This window comes from Drosophila gunungcola (genome assembly GCF_025200985.1).
Source record: "Drosophila gunungcola strain Sukarami chromosome 3L unlocalized genomic scaffold, Dgunungcola_SK_2 000005F, whole genome shotgun sequence".
Lineage (NCBI taxonomy): Eukaryota > Metazoa > Arthropoda > Insecta > Diptera > Drosophilidae > Drosophila > Drosophila gunungcola.
Genome location: NW_026453180.1, coordinates 3,011,373 through 3,031,177, shown reverse-complemented (window position 1 = coordinate 3,031,177; position 19,805 = coordinate 3,011,373). Strand labels below are relative to the sequence as shown.

At 36.1% G+C, this 19,805-nt stretch overlaps 1 protein-coding gene across 4 annotated transcripts in view; it reads left to right on the top strand.

Annotated features, from left to right (window-relative positions):
- LOC128259569 (methylcytosine dioxygenase TET) overlaps window positions 1–19,805 on the top strand; it is a 111,616-nt gene that overhangs the window by 14,733 nt on the left and 77,078 nt on the right. For 2 of the 4 annotated variants that reach the window (XM_052992054.1, XM_052992052.1), the window contains exons 4-5: window positions 3,679–3,696; window positions 18,960–19,097. In XM_052992054.1, coding sequence (XP_052848014.1) covers window positions 3,679–3,696; window positions 18,960–19,097 — 156 coding nt within the window. The remainder of the gene's footprint in view (window positions 1–3,678; window positions 3,697–18,959; window positions 19,098–19,805) is intronic. The other 2 variants (XM_052992055.1, XM_052992053.1) reach the window with 1 other exon arrangement.

The window sequence follows — 19,805 nt, the reverse complement described above, 5'->3', positions numbered from 1 at the left end:
ACAAACAATTAAAATAAGCTTTCTAAAAATTAAACACAAATTTCTAAAAAAAAATTTGCTGAGATTCCTGAATAGATTTCATAGCTTTAAATAAAACAAACAAGATACAAGAATAGTTTTAAAGTTTTATAATTTATTTAAATAAACTTTAAATTAGAAATATTTATATACCATTGAAGCTTGTTTAAATATATGTATATATATATTTTTAATGATTCTATAATATATAAAATATATATTTTTGTCTGGTTAACAGCAAGTTGTTAATCAGATTATCACCATCAAGAAACTTTCCATTCAACTTCATTGTAGGACAGTGTAGCTTAAAATTACTCATGTGCTCATATATTTATGCCTTTGTCCATGGACTTTATAATGACAAGGTTTTCGCGGCTTTTTTTTGCTGAGCCTGAAAGTTCTCAGCTAAAACTCACAGCTGGTCCCGGCTGTCCGACTTCGTTGGTCCGGTTTCCATTCTTAATGGCGATATATTTTGAACGTAAATTATTTCTTTCTTAGCTTTCCCATCGAATGCGCATCAATGCACTTCTCCACTTAAATCTTTTTCTCAAATAACTCATACTTTAAGATGAACTACGAGTCAGTTTCCCTTTCCGGCCAGCTTTCCCTCTTGTATTTCTCCGTTTAATATTTTTTTTTGTAATTTTTTTTTTACTTTCCCAAATCAGCAGAAAAGACCTTCGGGCTTAGTCATTAACTTGGCTATTTGAATTGCTTAGTGAACTCACTCCTGCCTCCGTTTTCCACAGTCACTCCCCACAAAAGTACAAAAAATAAGTGAAATCTCTGGACAGGCCTAGCTAAGAGGATATTTCCTGTGTCGCTCAATTTGTCTGGGGTACGTTTTTTTTCTTCTTCTTTAAATATGCAGTTTTTCTTAGGAATTTTCTCATTAAAATTTGAACATTTTTTTCGACGTTTTTTTCGCCTCCACAAATAAAAGAAAATCAACAACAAGACGAGGCAAATATTGAAAGTGTCTGAGTGAAAGGAAAGTTACCGAAAGCCAAAGGAATCAACCCCGAAAGTCCATTTGGAAGTCTGTCTTGTTGTGGGGGTTTGAGTGATTGACTTCATTGGGGCTGTCCAAGGATGCTTTTCACTCTAAGATCTGATCCCCTTTTTTCTTGCAACTCTCGTTTCGCTCTAACTTCATTGAAGCAAATGCACTGGAGTCACTAAAAACCAACAAATACAGCCATAGCAACTTAAAGGTTTTCGCTTCATGCATACAAAATGCTCGCTGGCATGCATATTCTCATATGAAACTCGCCGTATCCTTATCCTTAGTCCTTCTTTGGGCCAGGACGAGTGCATTGCTCCTACTTGAGGCCATATACACACACAAACACACCAGCACACCAACACCGTCCGTTCGTGACATACTCTCGGCAAACACACACCAACAGATAGAGAGAGTGGGCGAAAAAGGAGAGCACTTGTCAAGGTGGCTTGTGCACTGAGATAAAAAGTTATACCTACAATTGAAGTAATTTCTTAAATTCAATGAAACATTTTAAAACAGAAATAAGTTTGTATTTAGGTCTGAATAAATGTTTCTGTATTGTACTTTGTATCTCGTTAACTTTTAGTTGCAAAGTACAAATTTGTATTATATTTAGGGCATCCAAGATAATTGTATAAAGTTAAAATCAAATTTAGGGATTTTCATTTATAAAGTGAAATTTTTAAATTCGATTTGCAGATTATGACTTAAATGGAATTGGAAAAAAAAGTAGTCTGTTTGTAGCATTGTTATATTGACTTTTTTTAACTCTTTAAAAGCTTGATAATTAAAAAAAATTATAAAAAAAAAGAATTTAAGGTTAAGGAAACCAATTCTAGGGCTTATTATGGGATTAGCTTTTTATTAAAGTGTTTGGTTTTAATTTGTTATAATAGAACTAAATTTCTTCAAAAATATATAAAACTTTATGGATTTAAAAAACCAATTCTCTCTAGCGACCTCAAAGCCACCGATTTAATTGTTGAAGTACAAGCTCCAAACTTTTTCCCAGTGTCCGGTTTTTGGCACGTTGGCTTGCCAGCTCCTGGAAAACAGGATAATGCTCGTGCACACACTCTGCGCTGGATACTTGGATACTTGAGCCACATGAACTGCAACGCATATGTATGGCATGGCTTGGTGGTGGCGACGATGATGACGATGTTGGCGATAATGCCCTGGATGTGCTTCATTATGGGCATGTTGTGCAATCTGATACTCGGTCGTGGTCGTGCTCCTAGCATATCCAGTTGCACTTGGGCATCCTCTTTCATCCTGTGCCCTGCTATCTCCTTCCCCAATGTATATTACTTGCCACTTTCTGGCCCAGCTTTTTGCCGAAACATGGAAAAATATGTTTGGCCAAAAAATGTGTGATGTTGTTGTCTTTCGGTTAATTGTCGCTTGTGGCCAGGCACACGACTTCGTACTCAGATTCAGTGATTCAATCATTCAATCTAAAGGCGGAGCAATATGTGCGTTTGTCATTCGATAAGTCCCAAAAGATGCTGCCAGGCATGCCTCCCATGTACTCCCCGCCCAAATTCTCAGTTTGAGTTTGGGTTTTCCAGTTTCAGTTTGAGTTCAATGCTCTGAACTCAGCTGGCAGATAAAGATTTGTTTTAGGTTTCAGCTGAGGTACACAGAAATAAAATGTGGAACCACAGAATAGTATTCTATTATTATTAATAATGGACAAGATTAAATTCAAAAATTTTGATATCAAATTAATACCCATAACTAAGTCTTTAAAGTCTGTTTTGTGTTCTGAAAATAAAAAAACTAATCATAATCTTATATTATTTCTTAACATTTTTTCAAAAACTTTGTTAAACCTTTTCTCTTTATAATGAGAATTTATAAAATCAAATTTTATTGCGGTGTATCTGTGGCTCGAGTGGGCACAAAATCCTATTGAAAATTCCAAGCAGCTTCCGTTGTTTTATTTCCTCCTCGAAGGATTGCATATTCATCTGTTGCAGGGAGCACACACTATTATTCGTAGGCCATCTGCAGGCAGAACTCCGCTTGCCTGCACATCTGTTCGCATTGTGCTCTATAGACTCAGAATTGGAATCGGAATAGGAATAGGAATCTGAATCCTAAGCCAGAATCCTAAGAGCAGAACTTAAGCCCCATGCCATTGAAACACACATGCACGCATGCACGTCCATTAAAATGGCATTGATGAATGATTTTTCTGTATATTATTTTGTTTTAAGCAGCTTATGCTTTGCGGGGATTTATGTGTACTTCTTTTAATTGCCAAAATTGAAGCCATAACTTTGAAAACCATAATTTAACATTTTGCATTGTCTCTTTTTTTGCATTTGCCTTTTTCATTTTAATGGGTTCTCATTGGTGAGGCTGTTTGGGAACGCAAATTGCCGCCATGACAGCCAATTAGTGGGCTTATTTTTTGATAGCCCGTCGACAGTCGGTCTATATACAATTTTACTATATGCCATTTTATTGTAGGTACATACATATATAGGGTTTTATTTTCCAGCATTGAGTAATTTTCGGTTTGGCTGTCCTCCCCTGTACACAGATTTATTTTAATTTTAATTATTGCTAATTATTTTATCCATCACAGCTTACATGTATTTACACTTGATTTATTTTCATTTTCTATCTGTTTTTTCTTGCAGGAACCCAAAGCCAAAACCGTACGTATACATTTTAATGTTATTATATTTGCACTTGCAGAAGGGCATTAAGTAATTTTTTGTTAAATTATGGTGTATTTATCTGAATTATTTATTTCATTTAATACGCTTAATAAATGGGGCTTCTTCACAAGAGCACGGGAAGTTTTGTAAAGTTTTGAAAGACTTTAATTAAAGTTTTCTTATGTAAAACATTTGGTTTCGAAAGTGGGAATTTTTATAAATTTATTTGAAAATTGAATTTAAATAAGTTTCCAAAAAATATTGAAAACAAAAACAATCTCCCTTAAGATCTTTAATCAATATTAGAGTTTTTTTATCTACCCATCTTCATTGTTTATCGCAACTATTTAATCTATTTTCTGCATATTTAGTGCTCAATATTTGTTTTGGGATGTTGTTGCCTTGCAGAATACCCATTGTTTACGCTGCAGATACAAATGTATATTTTCATCTATGTACTGGTAGATCTTTTGTGTGGTAGTTTTGGTGCTCTTTTTTTTACCAGCACAATTTTTTGTTGCTCTGTTGTCTCCGCATAAATTAAATAATAAAATGCTTGACTCTGTCTGTGTGTGAGTGTTTGCCAGTCTGCGCAATTGAATGCTTTTGTTGCTGTATTTATGGAACAGATTTGCCGCTCATGTGGATGGATGATGATGATGGGATGGATGGATGGATGGTTGGTTGGGTTGATCTGGTGGTTCTGATTCTGAATTCGATTCTGGTGGTGGTTCTGGTTTTCCAGTTGAGGCGGACTGCACACAAACACACACACACAATTATAGTATGTAGGTTTATAAATCTGCGCTGATCATAAAGCGTTGTTAAATTTTAATAAATAAATGTTCACATCCTTGTTAAGTTGCCAGCAGCGCGAACATTTGCATTGATTGCACTAGCACAGAACGGAAAGAAGCGAGAAATGCAAATTAATGTTATATAATTACGCATGAAAGGGAACACGCTGCGTATACTTGATGGCAATTTGCATAAGGGCAAGGCTGAGAAAGAGGGACTTGCAGTGCTTATCCTTGAAATAGTTAAAGGACAAAAGTACTGCATTGACTGCCCTTCTTTAGTAATGAGTGCAAAATCAGGAAACTTTTCTCTCTTTTATTATTCTGCTCCTAATGAGAGACGCAAAATATCCATCCCATAATGAGGTCCTTGGATGTTCAAACATTATGCCGAGATCCTTGGGACTGGGCAGGTGCAATCCAGCAATTAAGCAATTTGCTGGCTGTTATTGTTTATTAATAAACAAACAACAAAGCGAGACACACCGAACTCCGGCGCTAATTGCCACAGCAACCCAGCAACTCGGGAAAGTAACCGGAAAATGTACATACTATACAGAGAAACCCCATCAGTTAGAGCTCAAATAGATCAAGGATATATCGCTGCACATGCAGAGTCCTAGAAGCGTGGAATCCACGGAACCCTTTTTTTCTATTTTCAAAGTGCATTCTACCCGTTGCCGGCCCCCTCAGAACTTTTCACTGCCCGCTGGCTCAATTTAAATATCAGCGATGCATGGCCAAAAAGGGGTTAAACTTACACGGGGAGAAATGAGGAGTGATATAATCTAAAAAGTCTTAAAATATATTAGTAAGAAATTTGTATGTGTACCCAAAGTACTGTCGGGATCAAAAATTGTTTTTTATATATTAACATTAATTATTAATGCCCTAAAAAAACTTTTCAAATATTTTATAAAGTGGAACAATTACAGAATGATTAAATAAATAAAAAAATACAATTTTTTTTTAAGTAAATTCGGGACCGAAAATGGTTAATCAATAACTGTTATTAATATTTAAAATAGTTATTTATTGTTAATATTTTAAAAAAACATGTTAAAAAATCCAAAGAAAACATTTTTAAATATTTATTTTGACCATTCAAAATGCAAATTTGTTTTTTGGGAACTAAATAAATTTTAGAAACATGCACTTAGTTATCCAAACTTTTCTAGCAGTGCACAATTGCTGTGCATGTGTATCTGTGTGCAAGGTGCAATTGCAGTGCATTTTTCAGCTTGACCGACTCGTCGTCGTCGTTTGCGGACCCTTTTCACGGCTTATATTCCTAACTGCGCGACAAACTAAGCAAATTCGCACCCCAGCAAAACTGGCTGGGAAAAGGAAAAGTGTGGGGTGGAGCCGGTGTCGGAGTCGGAGGAAACGGTTGTCATTTAGTCCAGTTTCCGAGGGGTTAAATGCAGCCATAGGCGAACAGATACATACACACGCCTATTTGAACGAGAATACTTAACTGTAATGGCTTAGAGGGTCAGCAGGTTACAAAACTTACTAATTGCTGTCGGCCTTCGGCACAGAATGGTGGAAAAGTCAGTTAAATGGGCCACTAAACGAGAACTGAAGTTTGGTGGAGGGTGTAAGGTTTTTTATAAAAATAATTAAATAATTACGGATATAATTGAACAGAGAATTTATCGAATTTTGATTGGTGCATATTTCATTTTCTATGGCAAAACTTATCTCTTACAAAATAGAAATCCTTTTAAAAATCTGAATAGTTTTTTAATATATCTATAATATATAAAAATTCAAAGCAAATAAACTTGCCCTAGAGAACGAAGATTTTCTTTAATATTTTATTTATTAAGCAGTTTTTTTTAAATTTTTTTTAGTGCATATTTCTTTTTTCAATGAACAAACTTATTTTTAACAAATATCTCTAAAATATATATAATTTTTAAAATATATTTGAAATCAAATGTACATCAACATAATCTAGAGAATGTAAGTTTTCTCGAACATTTGTTTTAAGTAAGCAGATGACACAAGCATTTCAAGGAACTCATTTTCATTTTTTTTCAAATTTCAATATGTAACGTTTCCTGCATTGCCTGCCAACTTTTTGTTTCCTGCTTTCTGCCGGATTCCCTTTTTGGCCAAATCCGTTTAAGTCAAGTGAATCAAACAAAATCACAGAATTTGTAAAACGTAAGGCCAAGCCCGTCGCCTTACAATTTCAATTTCCAAATGTTTCCCGGAGAAAGTTGTTGCTTGTTTTCCTTGCTTGCTTTCTTTTTTTGTTGTGCTTTGCTTACAAAGTGCCTATCAAGCTGTAACAACAACAAAAACGAAATGATTGCATTTTGACAACAAAATGGGAAATGGAAAATTCGGGCATATTGTTACAACAAAAATAAAGGAGCAAGAGGAGTAAAGAGAGCGAAAACCGGGACGCACTTTCCAAATCGATTTTTGATTATTTTTGCTTATCATTCTGTTTGCTCCCTCCTCTTTTCGCTTTTTTCCCCGGAAAAACAACAAGGAACCGCCGTAAATTCAATTTAATTTTCTTTAAATATTATTTGAGACAATTTCGCCAGCGCATTACAACGAAAAAAGTGGCGCACCATTTTATCCACGCTCTGTGCTGAGTTTATTTTATCATGTTTACTTTCAATAACTTTACTTTCATATAATATCCCCCATTCCGAACATAAACCTGGCAAACACAATATAAAAACAGCAACGAGACAGCATCGCGATGAGGAAAACACATTTCAGTTCGTTTGCTATTTATTTTATTTATAGCTGAGAGCCTTTTTTGCATTTGGCGGACTTTTGTTTGTCGGCGCAAATTGAAAAATATAATTGAAACAATAAATTGTTTGTTGTTGAGCGGCACGTAAAAGAGTTGCCGTGGATTATATGTATTTGTAGCTTTTCGCTCGACTTGCTTTCCCATTCTCCGTCCAAAAGAGAAGGCAAAAAATCAATTTAATTTCAGGTTTTTTTTCCCGACTCCTGCTAACAACTAAAAGTTGGTCTCAGTTCTCTGACCAAAGTCAAGTCATTTGCCAAAGTACGAAAGTACGAAAGTCCTGCCGCGCATAAACATCCCCTAACGTGGGGGTGGTTTGCACTCAAGACACCATCGCGAGCGAAAGAAACGCAAAAAAGAAAGAATTAAAGAAATGTTTTTCAAACAGCAAACAGCAGCAACAAAAAAATAAAATAAAATAAAAAACTCCACAGAATCAGCACCAGCAGCAACAACAATGGGCGGTACGTGCAACATGAATGCGCTGAAAAAATTTCACAGCACGTAGCTGCCAGTTGTAAAGTGCACAGGCAGAAATTGGGATGTACTTCAAAGTAAAATCTTAGCTCTTCCAGATATTATCCTTAATATCATTAAGGAGAAAATAATTTATTTAAAATATCTCTTTATTGTAGCGCTTTATTTATGACTTTAAAGTTGTTATAATTTTTGTAGCCAAAAAGCTACTTTTAGAAAAATGCAATTTATTTTAGCTTAATAGTCTTTTAAGTATCGGAAAAATTAAATTTTAAAATTAGTTGAAAAAAAATTTTAACTTCAAAATATTTAGATCCAAAATATCACTTTTGAATAGTGGTTTCTAATTACTTTCTTTGCTTAAATATATTGATGGTGTTTTTGAAATGTATCCGCAGCAAAATTTTCTCATACGCTGTTTGTGTTGTTTTATTTGCATATTATAAATTTAAATTTATATGAATACCATAATATATTTTAGGTAATTATTTATATAGTTTCCTAAACATCCAATAAGTATTTTTCTTCCAACCTCAGTCATATCGTATCGTAATTATACATAAGTCTTACAAATGAATTTTGTATACCTTATGATTTAGAAGGTTAATATTTAGTTCTTCTCAACACACCCATAAATAAAAATGTGCTATTTTGTCCTGTGCAGTACATAAACTTGTAAGCAGGACTTTGCACTTAGCATTTCGCAGTGTGTGAATGTTCGTGTGATATCAAACAATTTAGCGCATTGCATTACAAGTTGTCGGTGCAAAAAAATTTAAAAAAAAGTTGCGATGCAAGTTTTCTAATTGCAATGGCGCCCCCAAAGGATATTGGGAGTGCATATAGATGGGGCTAACAGCAGGGCTTTACATGGGGTTAAGTAGGGGTTAAAGTGGGGGTGGATCTATGGGGAAACACAGCTCTCACGCACTCATAAAGTGTGCTTGTTGCTGTTGCTGCTGGCACATCATCAGCTATGCAAACAAATACGCATAAATATGCACGCACACACCATCCCACGAGTTTATGCAAAAAAGGAAAAAAAGTTATAACATGAAGAGGGAAAATAACAAACTCAACACGCATACAGCAGCTAGAGCTTAAGGTACATGTGCAAATATAGGCCCACATACATCACCCACAGCCCTTTCTCCGCCTTCTTCTCCTTCTCTTTTTGCGCTCCTTTCAAGCTTTCTCCTTACGCACATTGCGTACGCACCAACAGCAACACTAACTACACGAGGGGTGCAAAAAAATTGAAGAAAGGAACGCACTGCAATGGCTTCTTGGTTGAACTCTCTAAAATCCTTACCTTTCCTTACCCACTTTCTAGATCTTTACAGCATAACCTTATCGGCATTACAGTAAAAAAATTATAAGAATAACTGGAATATGACTGGAAGATATTTAGATATTTATTATCTTATCTTATCTTAGCTTTAGCATTTTATGCCCATTTTATATTCAGTGGCTTTAAAAGATTTCCATAAAACTTTAAAAATATATTTAAAATCTTAACAGTGAAAAAATGTTAAGAGGTTAAGCCTTAGTCCTATTTAGATATTTGGTAGTGAAAAAGTTAAGTTAATAGCTTTGAAATTCTGAAATCATTTAATAGTCCAAATATTGGATACATTTTTCGCCTACAATTGATCTTTAATATCGAAATTAATACAAGTGTTATCAAATATCAAAATTTACAGTTTCAACATTTTTGTTATCAAACTTAAAAGGTTTATCTGAAAGCTTTTTTTCTATTCCAACATATTTCTGATTTAAATTCCTTAACAATGAAAAAGATGGTTCAAAAAACATCTTTTAACAATTTTCTCAAACCGTTTTAGTTCAAGAACCTTTCTATAACCTCACCCTAATTATTTGTTTTATGCCCCCCATCCACTTCTCAAGTCCTTACATAAAAAGTACATCAAAGCGGTGTGAACCCTTGAAAAGGAGCTAATTTAAGCCTACATCCTTGGCCCTTTTGATTCACTGAAGTGTCAAGAAACCAAATTGCACTTAATTGATATTCACTGTTTTGGTGCAGGATGACGCACTTTTGCGCGTGAGGCACTTGCCATTTTCCCTCAGCGTTTTCAAGTAGTTGGTATAAATATTTGCATTTCACAGGCCGCCGGCAGAAGAGGGAAAATACATAAAGGGGAAGTCTTGCTTCAACTGGCACCCCAAAAAGAAGAGAAAAATTACTATTCCTTGGCATCTTGCCCCATCTGATAAACAGCCGATGTTTGCCATGTTTGAGACGCTGCGATGCATCTGCATCTGCATCTGCTGTGCTGTGCTACTTTGTAGCTGTTAATTATAAAAATTTTCCATTTTCCCTCGTTTTAGCTGGCAAGCGGAGGAAATTTTCTAAGCGAGCGCTCAAAAGCATGCTACAGTTTTCCCCCCTTTGCGGCTGCTTTTGTCGACAAGGATATACTATATATAGTATATATACCACCCGACTTGCACATAAGCACATACACATATATTTTTTAGACTTGTTTGAGCAAATTGCAAGCTGGCAGATCGTGATGGTGGAGGGGGTTGTGGGGGTGCCATCACAACAAAAGTTTAAGAAAAAGAAAACTGTGCAAATAAAACTTTTTGCTTTCGTTAGCTTTCCACCCGCTGCAAAAGTCCTTGCCAAGGGTAAATGCAAAGTTCGCACACACTCTCACACATTGGGAAAGTGGAAAAATGGGTGGCAAATGCGTGTTGGCCAAAAGGATGTTGCAGGAAAAAAATAAAATAAAAATAAAAGAAATAGAAAGAGAAAGAGAAAACGTAAAGAAAAAGTGAAGAAAATGCCAAATAAAATGGTGGAAGCTGGTGCTTTGATTTTGTCTCGCTGTTGGAAGGAGCCAAAAAGGAGGTTTTGCAGTTGGCGAAACGCTTCACTGCACTTGACTATTATTGAAGTTGGTGCGCAGGACGAAGGACGAAGGACCTCGAGCCCCGAACCCCAAGTGTGTCCTTGCAAATAGAGCTGCTGGGAAAGTTTTGCCTTGGGGCCTGCAAAACAGCAAAGGCAACATCTTTGGCACTGGCATCCTGGCATCATGCCATCCTGCCATCCTACTGGCATCATCCTACCCAATCGTCCTTTTGCATATTTTAGCGCGCGATTCGTGCCTTCGCGTTGCATTTTTTATGTGTTGGTAGGTCATTGCACGTACAAAAGCCACTTTTACTGCGCCACCAGCAAACTGCAGCTGCCACTGCCACTGAAACTCAACTTCTGCCGCTTCTACTGCTCTGCTGCCAAATTAAACAACATTTCTGCTGCCAAAGCGCGTTGTTGAATTTTATTTTCAATTTATATCCCTTAAAAGGAGACTAAGGAGTCCATAAATTCCATCAGCAGATTTGCAGGCGGGGGAAGTCATTTGGTAAAAACTAATTAATTATGCAGCCTGAGGTGTGAATAGATAATTTGGATTTATCAATTATGCGAAAGGAAGGCCTGGCTGAATTTTTATTTCCACTATTTTTTTTCAGAACTGCAAAAAGAGTGCACAAGTTGGTTAATTATTTATTAATATATTGGCATGTTTTTAGTTCTATAAAATACTGCTTAACTAAGAACATTTTTTTACGTATTGTCCTAATATTTGTACCCTTATTTTTTAAAATTTATTTCTATCGACAAAGTATACAACACTTCTCTATATCTGTTGAAACTTATAAAATTTATTCTGATCACATTTAAAATAAGAGGATCTTGGTTAATATCCTTAGCCATATTTTGAGTCTTTATTTTACCTCAAAAAATATGCTTCCCTTACTAATTAAGTTTTCACAACACTGCAATTCAGAGTATTTAGATTTTCTGAAATAAAAACCGCTCCTCCGCTATTTAATGCATTTTAATGGTCATTCTTTTGGAGTGGTGGTCAAGGGGAACACGAACCGAACTCTGCGGCTCTATCAAATGCAATTTGAAGCGCTGTGCCACGCCCCTCATCAGTTTTCGCCAACTCGCCCACTCTCCCATTTTCTCACTCGGATTCTGCCAACTTGAGCGCGTTATTTGCATTTCTTGTTTGGTCTCGTCCACAGTGGATGCAAAAAGTTTCTAGCCTGTAGTTTATTTTTTTTTTAATTTTCAACTGTTTGAATATGCAACTGGAATAGCTTTTTAATTTGCGACTTAAGCTGGGCATAAATCATTCTCGGATTGCATGCGACGAATTAAAAATTAATGCCACAGCACAGAGGCCATCGAAAAGTGCATTGCAACCAGAGTAATAAAAAAAGAGATATCTCGTATATCTTCTATTTCCAGGATATAGAGGATGAATTCGCATTTTTTTGGTTTTGCACACAAGGCACCGGCACATTTTTATCGATTTTCCTCTTGCAATGCAGGCGATGAAATTTTTGCAACCCCAAAAACGAGTCCGAATTTTTTTTCCCTTTTTTCACCCCCACACCCTTATGATTTGGACCACGCACTTTTAGAAAATTCTGGTATTCTGGAAAAGTGAGAAGCGCAAAAAAGAAGAGATGAATAGAGTGGGTGGAGTATGGGATGATAGTGCGTGCGTGTGTGCGTGTGGGAAACATCATCGCAAAAGGGAGACAAGGAAGAAAAAAAATTCGCAATGAGGGTTGAAAATAGATTGCTTTTAATTTGATTTCAACTCAATTAAATCTACGAAATGGAATTTCAAATTAATTCTTTTCTGCTCGTTTCGCCTTACTTTGCTCACTTTCAGTGGGAGAATTAGCCCCGCGGCGGTACTATACAGTCCATTATCCTTGGTTGGTCCTGCCGTCCTGCAGTCCTTTAGTCCTTTAGTCCTTCAGTCCTGCCACCAAGTCCCAGTGCTAATGCACTTTCATTAGCACGCATCTGCAATCCCAACCAAACCAAATATAACTAATTAAGTTCGGTTCTATTGTCCCATTTCTCTGGGGATTTTCGGTTAAAGGGGCACAGCTGTTCTTGATCATTTGGGCATAAAGGTGCTTGGTTTAATTGAGAATGTTTTTAAATTTTGACAATAAAGACAATCGTTGTTTTCAGTCCAGTTTTTAATTTCGTGCAGGACCATGATTTATAATTCCCAAATAGCTTAAGAAATTAAGGTAGCTCTTCAAACTATTTAAATACATCAAGATTTAGCTACACTGATATCAAAAATATTTTAATATTAAATCATGAAATTTAATAAACAACACAAGCACAATTATCAGTAACCACTCATTTAAACTCATAGAAAACATTTATTACCACCGTTTCATTTATATATAGTTTCTTATACCAGAACATATAAATTTGTCCACAAATTAAATGAGAAAGATATTCTTAACCTTTTTACAAAATGTAGTAAGAATCAGAAAGCTACTTGCAGGCTGTATTCACTTAAAAATACAGTTTCCTTTTCCCTGAGCACTGGTAATCCCGAGAAACCTTTGAGTCCCTGCCTTTCCTTCTGCAATTGTTTCCCTTTTCAATTGTTTCGAAATCCCATAAAGCCGCTCAATTAACACGGAGATTCCGATGCTGCTTCCCCCATCTTGGCGGTAATAACAAAGCCAAAGCAATCCAAACCGAAAACGAGACCCTCGAATTGTGTCACAATTCGCTTTGTTGCTTTGTGTGTTACCCCTTTTTATCACTCATTTGGTGGCCTGCGACTTTGGCTGATGCTTTTTCCGCTACCTCAACAAACAATATGAAACGCTCCCCCCTTTTGCTGAACTTGACCTTGATAAATGCTGTGAAGTGAGCTTTTTAGCACATATCAAAACGGTTACATCTCAAGGGGGCGAACGTATCACACCGAACGAAAAAACGGGGGAGAGATTGACATTGAAAATTTCGCATCTAAATTACGTGTAACAAATCGTCGGATGACGCATCTCTACTTTTTTGCCCCCCACCCCCAAAAGAGAAAGCAGATATGTAGGTACATAATACATATAGGGGTGGCTGCAATTACAATGCCAAATGAAACGAAACTCACCCCCGTATATGCCGTATCTATATATATATCTGTATATATAGAAGAGAAGTCAACCCCCAAAAACATTTGGGAAAGAGAAAAGTCTGACAGCCGCAATCAAAATGGGAAATAAGCCATAGAAAGCAAATCCAGCAGGCCTTGGCCCTGGTGAATCATCATCATCATCGTCCAGAATTTCGCCAGACACAATTTTTGGCAACCTTCAAGGACGAAGGAAGCTAATCAGGAAGCTTTCCCAACCCCCCAACACCCCGCTCCTCCCCCCGCGAAAGTGATAATCAAAATAAACAGGACTCAAGGTGGCAAATGTTAGGCGGTTTTGCTTTTGGTTTTGCTTTTGGTTTTGGTTTTGGTTTCGGGTGCGACAACCTTGAAATGTTTTGCCTACGAAAATCGATTTTACTTCCTGGAGGCTGGCTGTGCCCGACAAAAAGGGTTGTCCTTGGCGTGGAAGTAATTAAGGACTTATTTTGGCACAGGTCAAGGACGGGGAATTAGGTATTCCAATCTCACCTTTTTGGGGTGCTCTAAATATTCGAGTACCGTTCAGGTTGAATGAACATTGGCCTTTTTTTTAATAATTAACCAAATTTATTTTATTGGAAAATAATATAAAGTAGTAAACAAATTTTTTTTTTAAATATAAAGGATTTCAATGTCAAACAAATAATAATAAGAAGATTTTACTTGATTTATTTTTCAATATTGTCAATAGCTTAGGCTAATTTTATTTTACAATAATAAAATAAAAGTTACCATAATTGTTGTTTAAAGTGCATTTTAAGATATATAGTAAAATTTACTTGATCAGACTTTTTGAAGCTGCGACTACATTTCCGCTAATTTTGCTAACAGATTCAAATTAAATTTTCCCAAATGCATATATAAAATGCCATTTTATGTCCCTGTTTTTCCATCAGTGTCTGCCAAAAGTGGAGCCGCTGAAGGGTTCGATGTAGGAGCTTTATAATACATCAACTTCGGCGAAGGGTTGCCAAAAACTCTGGCGCACACATAAAGCAAACTTTTTATGGCTCATTAGGAGGGGTAGGAAATGTCGAGGGGTTGTTGTTGTTTTGGCTGTGGTTATTCTCCGGGCGCCTTGGCTCTCCCCCGAAAATTGTGTCATAAAAAAGGAAACCCCTCTGGTTTTGCTCAACGTTGTGGGGATCCTACCGCAAAGCCAATTGGCCTAGGTCAGTGCTCGGTTTTTGGCCCATTTGTGTGTGCGTGTGGCCTTTTTTGCGGTTAACTCAAATTCGAAATGGGGGCTACCTGTTGCTTGGCTCCCGTTGTTACGAAAAACACCAGGACCGCCTAAGCCTCAACTTCCCATTGCCGTTGCCCAGTAAAACGCAGTGAGGCCCAGTAAAACAAGTGAACCACCGGCGGGCTTTTTGAGCAGCTCATTATGGCATCGCAGCAGCTGCCACCTGCCTTCTTATTTTTTTTAATAAAAACTAATGGCCCCAATTAAGTCAACATGCGTTTTGTGCTCTTGCATTGTTGGCGCTAATAAAGTCAAAGCGAAAAAAACACGCTGCAGTTAATGGAAAATGAAAAAAACAGCCAGGCAGGCACCTTTCAACAGGAAGCTACGAAAAAATTGATTTAAAGAAGCTCTCGTTCCGAGGCTCATAAACTGTCATCGATTTTTTTTTGACGAAGCTTTCAACACAGGATTGAATGCATGTCTGGTGGTGTTTTTTTCCATTTTTTTTTTTCGTCCTTTTGAGTGTCTTCTGGGTTGCCTACTTTTGGCCCTATTTTTATAGGACATTGGCCTTGTTTTTACGACTTTTTGGGGGCTTCTTAAAGTTGATTAGGCAATGTATTTCCATGGAATCGCTGAGCAGTTTTTGTAGCTTGAATTAGGACGATTTTATTAACTTGATGAGTATGTTTTTGGTGTACTTTTGAATGTTTATTTTATTAATAAATATGGCGATGGTTTTGTGTGGAACAATTATGATTTTGTAATGAGCTGTTGTGACTAGAGCTACAATTTTAAGTTTTTTTTTTACTTGCTGAGCCAAGCTAAGTTCTTTCAATAAATAAATAAAAAATATACCAACAACTATGCTCTTATTATTATAAGTAATATCTTGGCTTCTATTTATTATGTTGACTACTAGTTCTAATACTATTTTGTAGACCAGATCCTTAAGAGCCACATTTAGAATAATTCTTTTTAAGATTTTTACAAATTAATAATTTATTTATTTATTTTCCTCGAAATATATTGCTCAATTTAAGCTACCAGCATAAGATAACTCATACCCGTATAATACAATTTTTAAATGTGATGATAGCTAAGATATTTCAGTACTGTTCAGTATTTCCTTGAAACATTCCCCTTAACAATCAACCTTTTATGTAAACAATTCAAGTACCCTCAAAACGTAAGAAGTCTCGATATTCAATTTAAAAAACCTCTTTCACAGTCACTCATAAAGTATTTCCTCCTATTTGAGAGTCAAAATACTTTTTCAAACCGTGCACAACTGTACCACTGCGTAACATTGTCGTATCGGTTTCAGCCGAAAACACCTCAAGAACTCGAAAACCGAAGGCTGCGACTAAATTTAGACGCCATGCAGAGCAACCCCAACTCGCAGTAATCCCAGATACCAGATTCCAGACTCCAGTCCTCAGTCCCAGTGACATCGTCTCCATCTTCCCATCCAATTCCAATTGCCATCCCATGGCAGTCTTTTTTCATCACTGGGGGGCTGCCACGATGGCACGCTCTCAACTGCGACTGCAAATGTAAATGCAACTGTGTGACTTCTACTTCGGCTCTGCATTAAAATAATTGCTTCCGAAATGACAACTGCTGCTAAAATTGAAAAGTGCCCTGTACGCAGACGCATTTTGCTCCCAGTTTCCAGTTCCCAGTTTCCCCTGATCTGAGATCGCCCCCAAAAGGTTGACGTTCTGGCAACATGTGTGCGCGCCTGCGCGTGCCAACAATGTAAATGCAGCATGGCGATGGAGATGGCAATGGGAGGGTACATACACATGCTTTGGGGTTGAATTGGGGAGAAACACATGCACTGGGAAAAATTCAAGGTCACATATGATTAAAAAAATAATGTAAAACTATAGCTAGGCATGATAAAACCATTCAAGTTTTATAAACCACCTTTCACTTAATAAAAAAAAACCCTAAAACATTGTATTTTTTTTGCTAAAGTTTTAATTATTATAGTTTTGTTTAAAACATTTAAGCTTCAACATAATGTTTTTACTATTTCATTTTTAATGTTTATTTAATGAGGAGTTTAAAAGATACAATCTTGTAAAGTTCAACACATTTTTTGTTTACACATTTGCTGGGCTAAAATTGGTCAGCTTCTGAATTTTTTATAAGAATCCTATCATTCATTAAAAAAAGGTTTTAAAAATCAAGATTTGTTATTGAAATATTGAGCCAAATGTGTATATTTCTCCATAAGAAGCATAAGCAATTTTAAATTTTTTAAATTTTATAAAAAAGTAATCTTATATTAAATAAAATTGATTAAGTTCATTTACAGTCCTTAAGAAACTCAACCAACTTTAAATCTTTTTTATAAAAAAAGTAATATTGTTATTTAAAAAAATTGTTTAAATGACATTTTTGTAAGTTCAACTAGATGTTTCACTTAAACAATGTTCAGTTATTTAGACCCTCAAATCAAGATTAAGTCCTGCATTTTTCTTGCAGTGTCTATGATGGCGTCGCTTATTTACCGTTAAGTTGCAGCGGCTGTCAATCAGCCGCCGAAAAGACTCAGACAAGGGCATTCCAGAGGCACTCCTGCGAAGCTGTCTGGATCCGATCTGGATCCATGTGTGTAGCCTCCTTCATTTCAATCTATTTTTGGTACCACTGTGGAGCTGGGCACGCCTGCGCACACACTCACTCTCGAATGCACACTCATCACTTCCATTTTCAATTTTAGTTTTCCAACTTTACCGTTCGGTTCCTTCGCTTTCCCAGCACTTTTCTTAATGGTTCTTCTCAGACTCGATCGCATCTTAGGCTCTTTGCATCTACGGCTCCGATATTTATGAGCCTGCGCCGGAAATAGACTCGGAATTTGTTCCAACAGGCGGTTTGCATTTAGAGCCTTCCTTTTCATGCTTATTGGAATTATCTATGGTTTCGATCCTAATATCCATATGTTCGTTTTATATTGAACGTAATTTAATATGGCAGCCAGTTCCTTTAGAGGTTAAATGTCATTATTCAACTGCACGGTTTTTGGGATTTTGGGAACGGAATGAAAGATTTTGGGGTAGAATAATGATTAAGGATTAAGATGGGTAGTCCCTGTCTTCTTTGCCAAGATTTATGGGAGTTTATATATTATTTTGATCTTTTGAAAAGTAGTTTTTAGTAGTTTAGTACATATATTCTTTAACCTTTAATGTGTCCTAAACATTTACAATATCTCTACTCTTTCCAGGCATACAAAAAAATTGATTGCATTATAGAATTAATTATCCTTAAAGGTTGTCCCTAATGTTTATATATAAAATTTCACCTAATTATTAAGTCAAAAGGAATAAGGAATTTTTTCGGAAATTTTTAGAAAAAGCAGAAGCATTGCGCCTACTTTTAATAATATTATTACTTAATATTTCAAATTTAAAATAGCAATATTATAATTTGACTTGAATTTTACATGTTACTTATAATATGCATTACTCTTATACAAAACTTTTTACATTATGTCGAGTGTCTTTTTTGACCGACAGATGGTGTCTTATATTAGGGTTGGTGTCTGAATAAGTCTTGACATGTAAAATGTGAAAAATCTGAGGTAAATACAATGTAAGAAGTAAAATGTTTTTCGGGGTTTCGGGCACTTTCCCGCCATATGAAATAACGGAAAAAATTCGGAAAATTACTTAAAAGTACGACAATCTGGCAACACCAAGCTTGGCCAAACTGCTTTACCAATTTGTTTATTTTTTAACTTTCAATTTGAAAATCTTATGATAAAAATTGTAACTTAAAGAGAAAAGATTAGTTAAATAAAAATTTGTAAAATAAAACAAACAATCTTTAAAAAAATATTTACAAATGTTTATCTAGAGATTTAATAAAAATTATATGCCCTTTGATAAATTAAGAGTTTTCTTTAAATATCTTTTACTTTAATAAAAATGACAATAATATTTTTTAAATATTCAAATAAATATTAAATATTAATCCCATCTCTCTGAAATTTGCAGATGGTCTTCGGAGCCGATGGTCAGCCCGTTCGACCCGAATCGAAACGCGGCCGGGGCAAAGGAAAGTCCGCCAACTCCGGAAACGGATCGGTTAACGCCACAGGTATCGCCGCCGGCAATGGAACACCAACAACTGGGGTAAGTGACGTCAACACTGGTCTTTATCGCCCAGCCAAAATACCCTCCTCTCCGCATTTTATTCATGGGAACTAATTAAGTCACGCGACGACACTGGCAGACAGACTGTCTGCGGTCGAGGCCTTGCCTTGGGCTTGGGATTGGGATTGCCCAGGCCCAGGACTCATGCTCCAAAAAACCAGACCCACATCCACATCCATGCTTCCAGACCCCCGAAACCCCAAGCCCCAAGCCCCAGATTCCAGACACCCAGACCCCTTCACGGACCACCAGTCTTTTTTCGCGGCGTGCCGCAGCCACGTTTTCCACGTCATCACGCCCGTCGCCATGCGCTTTGTTTGTTCAGGCCAATGCACTGGCAAAAATTAGTCTTCATTTAAAAGTATAAAACATCCATTATTTTCTAAAAAAAATATAAGTCATTGTTTTTCATTAAGTGGTCGATTAAAAACAAAATCTAATTTAATAAATGTAATCTATATCCCTATTTTGTAACAATTAACTTTAAAATGAATTCAAAAAGTATTTGCTTTTAGCCGCATAAAAGCTTGAAATAAATTTTAAACAAATTCTAAAAGATAGAAATTCATTATTTTTTATGATGTTGTGGAAAATTAACACAACGTTTTTTGGACCACTACAAAAATGCACAAAGATTCCTTAAACCTTTTTGAAACCCTTAAAACAATTCCTTACATAAACATATAT